The sequence below is a fragment of the Melanostigma gelatinosum genome (assembly GCF_949748355.1).
Source record: "Melanostigma gelatinosum genome assembly, chromosome: 22".
NCBI classification, from domain to species: domain Eukaryota; kingdom Metazoa; phylum Chordata; class Actinopteri; order Perciformes; family Zoarcidae; genus Melanostigma; species Melanostigma gelatinosum.
The window spans coordinates 16,777,810-16,788,731 of record NC_136655.1 but is presented as its reverse complement, the minus strand read 5'-3'; the positions used below and the strand labels follow the sequence as shown (position 1 = coordinate 16,788,731).

The following is a 10,922-nucleotide window of genomic DNA, read 5'->3' as shown; positions in this document are numbered from 1 at the left end:
TGCAACTATTGAAAATGAACCGCACGTCACGAGTTAACACTGTTCAAGCACTCCGATATGTAGCGAGGGATTTTTGGATGTACAGTAAAACCCCAAAATAAAGTCGACAGCACGCCAGTACGTTTATTATGGCGTCATCACTTTAAATGTAGATTCCACGTGACCCTATTCATCCACATTTGGCACTAAAATAATGGAAACACCAAACCCAGTTGTCTTAGTGCATTACTTTTACAAATAAACAGCAATGAGTTTGTTTATTTCATCCCTGAACTAAACTAAGGACAGAAACCAAAACGGAGAAAAAAACCCAGCAGCATTTATTCCCTTTCTGCTTTGTCACAAAACAATATTTTCTTTAATTTGAACACTTGCTTCGTATACTCAACCAGTAACATTACAAAAGCAGCTGATACTCAAAGCAATGATTTTGAAGAAATTAAAGCGCATTACTTTAGCACAAACATATAGTATTCTTGTCACTATAAACTGAAAAAAAGCCTCGGTCCAGCTCTTTTAATACCATAATTTTGAAACCCAAAACGATCTTAGCAACAGCTGATCGAGGGGTTGTGTTCAAGGCTTTAGGGACGTTAAAACAAGTTAAAGCACACAGACAGAAGTGAGCTAATCAGAGGGAAAGCAGGCAGCCGAGAGGCGACACTCGCAGCTCTACTGCTCCACTCTGCAGCCCATACTGTCCACATGACTGCTTAAAATCAGTGGGAGCCGTGTGTAAGTGTGCGATGGGTTAGTCTATGACAGACAGGGCAGTCATAATATCCACATCAGTTCAGATGGATGGAGATGGTCTGGACTCTGCTCCTTGCTGGGGCCAGATAGAACGCTGGAACACCCCTCCGCTCGTTTCCTTTCCGTCGTTCTTTCCTCTTCTCATCCTATTTCCGATCAGCACTGTGTTCTCCTCATGCTTTGATCTCAGGGGGCGTAGTGTACAGCTGCTCAGAGTTCTCTGCCCCCAGGTCCTCTGAGGAGTAAGGCAACACAAGAACAATGAGAGGATCGTACCGATACTGGATATGGCAAAATATAGCTGCTACACAAAGCTACTGATGTAGGAAACAAGCAAAGCAGCCTGAATTAGCTGCTAATGACAGAATCACATTTTTCAGTCAGATTTCCCAGCAGATGCTTTAAAGTCTAGCGTTAAATCCACACTAGGGCAGAGGAAGTGGAGCTCGCATACAGGTGTTCACCAACAAGGTTGCAACTGCAGAAACTCAAGAGATGTCTATTAAGCAGACGCACATACAGAATACATGGGCTGTGGAACATGTAGTCAACACATTGAGCAGCATAACAGCATAACAATTTGTAGCACTAATAATTGTATATTTATAAAATCTCTCCGCCGAACTGCATGCTGGGTAAAGCATGCAAACCGGAGGTGAAGGAAACAGGAAGTGACGGAAGACACGCCACACAAACAGCTGTTCACCGCCGGTTGACCGGCCGTTCTTGTGTTAGTTTACGGCGTTAATTAATGAATGCGTGAAACAAAACTTAACAGCCAGCAGAGGATGATGGGTAGTGAATCACATCACGTGATGCAGCTCAGCCAATCAAATATGGACATTCTGACCAGAGTAAGATGTACCAGACACCATGACAGAGGAGACTGAGACGAGGAAAGACACTGCAGAGCAGTACATTCAACGGTCAAGTTGTGTAAAGTAAAATCCTGATACTCTCTTTGGGTCGAGGCGTGTCATTAAGGAATGACGGTGGATCCCACAGCCAGACCATCTGAGAACATTATATTTTCCTGAATTTAGGCTTTTGCATTTTCTAAATGCTCGAGCGTTATTCAAACGACTCATACATAGTTACAGCCTTAAAAACGAACAGAAGCTGTGGCGCTATAAGGTGGTATTTCATCTGCAGGACAGCAGGTATAAAATGCACGGCCCACCACTGCATTAAGGCGGAAAAAAATACTGTGATATACCGTGAAACCGGTAGAGGCTTAAAAAATACCGTGACATGGATTTTTGGTCATACCGCCCAGCCCTACACCGTGTTCAGTCCAGTTTGTTAGAACAGTCTTCTATACTAACCAACAGACAAGCAGTCATGAGTTGCATTATGGGAAATGAGCATCACTGCCGCTTCCATTTGTACTCCTTTTTAAATCTGTCTCTGGTCAGTTACCCCACTATAAAAGGTATTATTAACGTATTAAAACAGCTCCCATGACAGACGTAAGGAGACACTGACATTCTAACTTCTCGTGGAAATAACTTGAGTTTGTATTCCCAGATGTGGTGGTCGATACAGGTGCTCTGTTTTTGAAGCCAACACGTTCACACTGAATCTAGCATTGAGCACTGGTGGTCAGCGTTTGCTGAAGAGAACAGATGTGCTGAATAGAGAGGCCTGGAGTCGAACCCTCCTCCGGTGTCCCCTATGGGACCTTATTTCAGAATAACATCTCGAACAGTGAGAGACAAATATGATTTTTGATCCCGATTGAATTGAGCCATGAATCACACCTGTTTGTCATATATCTGTTGTAGTATCATTAAGTTGTGATTCAAAGCAGTCAGTGAACTACATCTCTCTCAGTGTAACATGGGCGTTAGAGAGGAGAGCTCGCATGGAGAGGAGAGTCAGATACTTTTGGGTGTCTACTCGCTCTACTTGCGTATTTTCAGTCTTATACCTCAGTCTTACAACAGATAACGACTTTCTTGACTTTCTGACCTTTTAAATTGACGAAGATCATTGTGTGTAAATCATGACACAATTCAAACAGAATCAGAAACGTATTTGCCGTTGACCAGCGTACGCATGTCTTCTGATGAAAGGTCCCACAGTGGGCCACCTGAAGGGGCGGGCTTAGCGGCTCCATGCCATAGAGCTGGTTCTAGATCTGACTGTAGAAATGAGTGCGTTACCAGGAAGGACACACTTCCACAGGCCGTAGGTTTTCCCCACAGCAGTCTGCCACAGTCGGAGCGTGCCGTCCTCAGAGCCGCTGGCATACAGCTCCCCATCCGGACTGAAGCGAACACAGTGCACCGGACCAAAGTGACCTTTGTAGGACTCTGCAGACAGGAGGGACATGGGTGGACATGAGGGAACTGCTCCACATTTAGACATCCTGTTCTTCAAAGTTCTAGCCCATAAAATACATTCATTGGACATTTTTCAGTCACAGAATTCAATTTAAAACTTTTAAAGAATCTGGCTTTTGATCAATGTGTTTTTCAAATCATCCACAATAAACTACCATCAACCTTTCAGACGAGTCATTACATGAACCTAGAGGAAAAGGCTTCTCTCACCCAGCTCTTCCTTGGTGCTGTAGTCAAATTTGTAGAGCTTGAAGTCCTCTCCACCGGCAACAAAGAAGTCTTTGTCTGGGTGGAGGGAGGCGGAGTTGATGGGAGCCGGGGCCTCCACTGCCTTGATGAGGTCCAGGCTGGAATACAGTCAGAATCATTCTAATGTTCTACATATTTGATGTCATGGTGGAGATGCTACATGTCTGCAACAGACAGCAATATCTTTGTCAACCCAGTCAGAGGCACGCACAGATGGAGGGTTACTCCAGTCCTCAGTCCACTGGACTGCAACGTCAAACAGAATTGGCAGTAAAGCTAACTAGAAAATGCATTTCCTGCTGAAAATGCGTTGGAATGCTGAAATGAATCTAAAAAACATTGCTGAAAATAGATATCCAATTTTTTAAAAATTGCAAAAAAGCTTAATAATTAAAAAAGTTGAAAGATTACAAATATGAAGTCATATCACCCCTCTCCTGAAAGAGCTGAACATTTTGATATTCGAACGGTTTCTGTAGCTTAAAAGAATTCCAGCGGTAGTGATATTTGTTGTATATGTAGTAGTAGTAGAAGTATTATTAGCAGTACAAGTATTAGAAGCATTTGAATAAGTACTAGCTGTAGCAGTAGTGATATTTGTAGTAGCAGTAGTAGTAGAAGTTGTAGTCTAAGTATTAGTAATTAGAAGAAGTAGTAGAAGTAGTAGTATCAGTAGTCGTAGTAATAGCTGTAGTAGTGGTCGTAGTATTTAATATAACAGTAGTAGTAGTATAATAAGTAGTAGTAGTAGTAGTAATAGTAAAGTCAGTTTTTGAAGTAGCAGTAGTAGTAGTACTAGTAGCAGTCGTACTAATAGCTGTAGTAGTATTAGTACTGGTAGTAGCAGGAATAGCAGTATTAGCAGTTGTGGTATAAGTAATAATAGTCATGGTAGTGGTAGTAATAGCAGTAGTGGTAGTAATCATATTTATGGTAGCAGTAATAGCAGCAGCAGTAGTAGTAATAGTAGCAACAGCAAAAGTTGAATTAGCAGTAGTAGTAGTAACACTAGAAATATTAGCAGTAGTAGTAGTTGTCGCAGTATTAGTAAGAGCATTCATTATTTCAACAAAAAAGCCTAATTTTGAGCTAAACGTTTAAATAGAGTTAATCCATGAGGCTTTTATTTTGAAAGGGTGGGGCTGGGTGGGGGAAGGAGGGGGAGAGGAGACATAATCATCATGTTTGACACACATAAACAGAGGTTATTAAATGACAGGCTTCATCACAAGCATTTCAGTTAGAATTTACTCTCTGGGGATTTTATTTTGAATTTTATTTTTGACCTCTAAAGATCCCTAAGACTAAGATTGTGGACACAGTGGCAAAACACAAATGTTTTTTTCACAAGAATTTCAAGCTGCTCTTCACTCTAGCGGTGACATCACGCACTCTAAGCTGCCCAATACACACTCATTATAAAGTCAGAAAAGGGCTGAAAAATCATAAAAGTTAAATTGCTGCAGTTCAAAAAGTTTAAAAGATACCGGAAAGCTGAATTACGCGGCAACATTTTAAAGTTGAAATGGTGTCTGTAGCTGAAAGTATGAGGAAGTTGAAGGATTTGAAAGTTGAAGAAGTTTAAGAGGATTTGTAAATATTCTCCATAGAGATCCCATTCAAAAAAAAGTTGCTAAAAGCTTAATAATTCAAAAAGTTTAAAGGTTAGAAATAGAAAAAGTCATAGGAGACATGAAGACTGAAGGAGCTGAACATTTTGATAGTTGAACGGTTTCTGTAGCTTAAAAAATGAAGAAGCGTTGCGACGAAACGGGGGACGGAAGAAATAGAGGAACTAGAAAAAGCATTTTCTGCTGAAAATGCGTTGGAATGCTGAAAGCTGAAATTAATTGTGAAAAAATTGCTGAAAATTAAGAAATGGGAGACTATCCGTTTGAAAAATGTTGAAGCTCGAAAGCATTTAAACTGCACTGCTGAAAAACCTAGTTGAAATGTCTAACTATGGTGTCTGTAGCTGAAAGTATGAGGAAGAAGAAGGCTTTGAAAGTTGAAGTATAACAGGATTTTTAAGATTTTCTCCATAGACATCCCATTCAAAAGAAAATTGCAAAAAGCTTAATTCAAAAAGTTTAAAGATTACAAATATGAAAAGTCAAAGCACCCTTCTCCTGAAAGAGCTGAACATTTTGATATTTGAACAATTTCTGTAGCTTAAACAAATTTCAGAAGTAGTGATATTTGTAGTAATAGTAGTAGAAGTTGTATTTGAAGTAGAAGTATTATTAGTAGTAGAAGTATTAGTAGCATTAGAATATGTAGTAGTCGTAGCAGTAGTGATATTTGTAATAGTAGTAGTATAAGTCGTAGTTGTAGTAGAAGTATCATTAGTAGTAGAAGTATTAGTATTAAGAAGAAGTATTGGTATTTAGAAGAAGTAGTAGTCTAGTATCAGTAGTAATAGCTGTAGTAGTGGTCATAGTATTTAATATAACAGTAGTAGTAGTAAAAGTAATGGCAGTATTTGAATTGCAGTAGTAGTAGTACTAGTAGCAGTCGTACTAATAGCTGTCGTAGTATTAGTACTGGTAGTAGCATGAATAGCAGTAGTAGCAGTTGTAGTATAAGTAATCGTCGTAGTGGTAGTAATAGCAGTAGTGGTAGTGATAATATTGATGGTAGCAGTAATAGCACTAGTAATAGTAGCAACAGCAAAAGTTGTAGTAGAAGTAGTAGCAGCAGTAGTCGTAGTAATACTAGAAATATTAGCAGCAGTAGTAGTTGTCGCAGTATTAGTAAGAGCATTCATTATTTCAACAAAAAAGCCGAATTTTGAGCTTAATGTTTACATACAGTTAATCCATGGGGCTTTTATTTTGAAAGGGTGGGGCTGGGTGGGGGAGGGAGGGGGAGAGGAGACATAATCATAATGTTTGACACATAAACAGAGGTTATTAAATGACAGGCTTCATCACAAACAGTTCAGTTAGAATTCACTCTCTGGGGCTTTTATTTTGAAATGGGGTGTGGGGTGGGGGGGAGAAGGGGAGAGGAGACAGAATCATAATGTTAGATCAACACAAACCGGTTATTAAATGACAGGCTCATCACAAGCATTTCAGTTAGGATTCATTCTGTGGGGCTTTTATTTTAAAATGGCGTGTGTGTGGGGGGGGGGGTGGAGGAGGGGGGAAAGACCTCTAAAGATCACTAAGACCTGAAAGACTGTATGAGAGACACAGAGAGAGAGAGGGAGAGGAGTGTATGTGCACGTGTGTCTGTGAGTCTGTGTGTTTATCAACATCACTAATTGGCTTAATCGCGAACACCTGTGTGCCTGAAGCCATTTGAAAATATTCTCCATAGAGATCCTATTGAAAAAATAAAAAGCTTAATAATTCAAAAAGTTTAAAGGTTAGAAATATAAAAAGTCATAGCACCCCTCTGGTGAAAGAGCTGACGATTTTGATAGTTGAATGGTTTCTGTTAGATAAACACAAACAGAGAGAGAGAGAGAGAGAAGAAAGAATGAGTGAGAGAGAGAGCGAGAAGAAAGAAAGAGAGAGAGAGAGCGAGAAGAAAGAAAGAGAGAGTGAGAGAGAGCGAGAAGAAAGAATGAGTGAGTGAGTAAGTGAGTGAGTGAGAGAGAGCGAGAGAAGAATGAGTGAGTGAGAGAGAGAGAGAGAGAGAGAGAGCGAGAGAAGAATGAGTGAGTGAGAGAGAGAGAGAGAGAGAGAGAAGAAAGAATGAGTGAGTGAGAGAGAGCGAGAAGAAAGAATGAGTGAGAGAGATAGAAGAAAGAATGAGTGAGAGAGAGAGAGAGAGAATGAGTGAGAGAGAAGAAAGAATGAGTGAGAGAGAGAGAAGAAAGAATGAGTGAGAGAGAGAGAAGAAAGAATGAGTGAGAGAGAGAGAAGAAAGAATGAGTGAGAAAGAGAGAAGAAAGAATGAGTGAGAGAGAGAGAGAGAGAAGAAAGAATGAGTGAGAGAGAGAGAGAAGAAAGAATGAGTGAGAGAGAGAGAGAAGAAAGAATGAGTGAGCGAGAGAGAGAAGAAAGAATGAGTGAGAGAGAGAGAGAAGAAAGAATGAGTGAGAGAGAGAGAGAAGAAAGAATGAGTGAGAGAGAGAGAGAGAAGAAAGAATGAGTGAGAGAGAGAGAGAGAAGAAAGAATGAGTGAGAGAGAGAGAGAGAAGAAAGAATGAGTGAGAGAGAGAGAAGAAAGAATGAGTGAGAGAGAGAGAGAAGAAAGAATGAGTGAGAGAGAGAGAAGAAAGAATGAGTGAGTGAGTGAGTGAGTGAGAAGAAAGAATGAGTGAGAGAGAGAGAGAGAAGAAAGAATGAGTGAGTGAGTGAGTGAGTGAGAAGAAAGAATTAGTGAGAGAGAGAGAGAGAGAGAGGAAAGAATGAGTGAGAGAGAGAGAGCGAGAGGAAAGAATGAGAGAGAGAGAGCGAGAAGAAAGAATGAGTGAGAGAGAGAGAGAGAGAGAGAGAAGAAAGAACTAGAAAAAGCATTTCCTGCTGAAAATGCGTTGGAATGCTGAAAGCTGAAATTAAAGCACCCCTCTCCTGAAAGAGCTGAACATTTTGATATTTGAACAATTTCTGTAGCTTAAACAAATTTCAGAAGTAGTGACATTTGTAGTAATAGTAGTTGTAGTTGAAGTAGAAGTATTATTAGGAGTAGAAGTATTAGTAGCATTAGAATAAGTAGTAGCAGTAGTGATATTTGTAAGCGTAGTAGTAGAAGTCGTAGTAGAAGTATCATTAGTAGTAGAAGTATTAGTATTTAGAAGAAGTATTAGTATTTAGAAGAAGTAGTAGCCTAGTATCAGTAGTAATAGCTGTAGTAGTGGTCGTAGTATTTAATATAACAGTAGTGGTAGTAGTGGTCGTAAAAGTAATGGCAGTATTTGAAGTAGCAGTAGTAGTAGTACTAGTAGCAGTCGTACTGATAGCTGTAGCAGTATTAGTACTGGTAGTTGCATGAATAGCAGTTGTAATATAAGTAATAGTAGTAGTGGTAGTAATAGCAGTAGTGGTAGTAATAATATTGATGGTAGCAGTAATAGCACTAGTAATAGTAGCAACAGCAAAAGTTGTAGTAGTAGTGGTAATACTAGAAATATTAGCAGTAGTAGTAGTAGTTATCGCAGTATTAGTAAGACCATTCATTATTTCAACAAAAAAGCCTAATTTTGAGCGAAACGTTTAAATACAGTTAATCCATGAGGCTTTTATTTTGAAAGGGTGGGACTGGGTGGGGGAGGGAGGGGGAGAGCAAGCATTTCAGTTAGGATTCATTCTGTGGGGCTTTTATTTTAAAATGGCGTGTGTGTGTATGTGTGTGTGGGGGGGGGGTCCTCTAAAAGTCTCTAAGACCTAAATGACTGTATGAGAGAGAGACAGACACGGAGAGAGAGAGAGAAGAAAGAATTAGTGACAGAGAGAGAGAGAGAAGAAAGAATTTGTGAGAGAGAGAGAAGAAAGAATTTGTGAGAGAGAGAGAGAGAGAGAGAGAGAAGAAAGAATTTGTGAGAGAGAGAGAGAAGAAAGAATTTGTGAGAGAGAGAGAGAGAGAGAGAGAGAGAAGAAAGAATTTGTGAGAGAGAGAGAGAGAGAGAGAGAGAGAGAAGAAAGAATTTGTGAGAGAGAGAGGCAGAGAGAGCGAGCGAGAGAGAGGCTCTGATATCTCTGGCAAACTTTCTCATTTGGAGATTGTCCGATGTTTTATCTTTTACAGCTTACATGACTATTGTCCTGCTCTGCCATGTCTTTCCTCGTCTCTCCCTCTTGTGTCGCGGTGTGTGTAAATGTCACTCGAATCAGGAAACTTATCAGAATACTCATGTCTGATTGGACGAGATGCAACACGTAACAGCTGCAACAAATCATGTGTGTGCGGCTTTTATTTTAAAACGGGGTGGGTGTGTGTGTGTGTGGAGGGGGGGGGGGGTTGGAGGAGGGGGGAAAGACCTCTAAAGATCCCTAAGACCTGAATGACTGTATGAGAGACACAGAGAGAGAGGAGTGTATGTGCGCGTGTGTCTGTGAGTCTGTGTGTTTATCAACATCACTAATTGGCTCAAACGCGAACACCTGTGTGCCTGAAGCCATTTGAAAATATTCTCCATAGAGATCCTATTGAAAAAATGAAAAGCTTAATAATTCAAAAAGTTTAAAGGTTAGAAACATAAAACGTCATAGCAGACCTCTGGTGAAAGAGCTGAACATTTTAATAGTTGAACGGTTTCTGTAGCTTAAAAAATGAAGGAGGAGAAGCAGTGCGACGGAAGAAATAGAAGTTGAATAAAGAAACAGGATAACAATAGTTGGAATGCTTAACAGCATTCCAACAATTATCTGACCATAGTTTAGAAAAGCTCTAAAAGAGTGCGTGTGTTAGATCGCACAGTACATGTTACTGAGCAACACCCCCGTTCTTCTCTTCGGTCCTCCTCCTCCAGCAGAGAGCTGCTGGAGGAGGAGGAGAGCAGAGCAGGAGCAGAGCTGCTGGAGGAGGAGCACTGAAACTCACCCTTCTCCTAAATGCTGTACGAGAAATCAAACGCACTGTGGACACACTCATATTCTTGGCTGGAAGTTTAGTTAAGTTGTTGGCTGGTGTTAACTGTACTTCATCTTGCAAGGCTAGTTATCAAGTAAATTAATTTTTTCCACCAGAATCAGCATGTTTGTGCAGGTTGTTAACCATGGGACTGTGTTCCCGTTCGTAAACACTGACACCGTCACGGTGGCTTTGTTTCAAACTGTCAAACCACAGCTGGTGATTGTTGAGCCAGTGAAGATGACTGGGGTCTGGTGGAGCATGTCCATTTCATTTTCTGTACCTCAATAAACTAGAATAATTGTCCAAATCTTTTTATTTTATTTATATTTTCCCTTCAACACGCGTCCCATAGCATCAGCAGCCAGTAAATACCTGTGACCTGTACTCAGTGGTCACTGAAGGACTGCTGATTGGCTCTCGTCCCACTGCAGACACAAGCCAGATGTTAGTGGTGTTAGTGGTTCTTGTCCAGTGGGAAAGAAGCTCTATTGAATCCTAAATGTCTTCTCAGGAGACACTGGAGAACTGTCCCCATCTCTTTCAACACAGTGATGCGAACAAATGCTTTAAAGCAGCAGCCCAGTGCCGAGCGTGGTTCTGTTGGTTCAGCTCACGGTGCTTGGCTGTCATGGCTGACAGGTTACAGAGCCAACGGTTCTCATATGGACCTCAGGAATATATTCAGACACTATTCACATGCCAGATTACAATGCTGTTCCCATTAGTGTGCACATATTGGGGCGGTGGCCTCACAGCTCACCTCAGAGCGTTGTAGAAAGCCACAGTCCTTCCATATGTGATCACAAGAATCTCTCCATCAGCCACATACTCCATGCTGCTCACCGCCGCGTCGAACGTCAGCGTGTTCACCTGCTCCATGGAGCTCCTGTCCCACAGCCTGGAGAGACACACACACACACACAATAACATCCAGAGGGTCTCTGATGCGTTCACTGTCAGAGAGGTTAGCAGGGTGGGATTCACAAGAAGCCCCACGATACGATATTACCAGTATTGTGATATTTATTACCCTTTCTCATCAGCAAA

The 10,922-nt window shown here is 40.9% G+C and overlaps 1 protein-coding gene across 1 annotated transcript in view; it reads right to left on the bottom strand.

Annotated features, from left to right (window-relative positions):
- Positions 1–299: 299 nt before the first annotated feature.
- strap (serine/threonine kinase receptor associated protein) overlaps positions 300–10,922 on the bottom strand; it is a 19,117-nt gene continuing 8,494 nt past the window's right edge. The window contains exons 6-9 of the mRNA XM_079294210.1: positions 10,636–10,773; positions 3,309–3,445; positions 2,919–3,068; positions 300–988 (exon numbers count right to left, since the gene is read on the bottom strand). Of these exons, the coding sequence (XP_079150336.1) occupies positions 927–988; positions 2,919–3,068; positions 3,309–3,445; positions 10,636–10,773 (487 nt within the window). The 3' untranslated portion in view covers positions 300–926. The remainder of the gene's footprint in view (positions 989–2,918; positions 3,069–3,308; positions 3,446–10,635; positions 10,774–10,922) is intronic.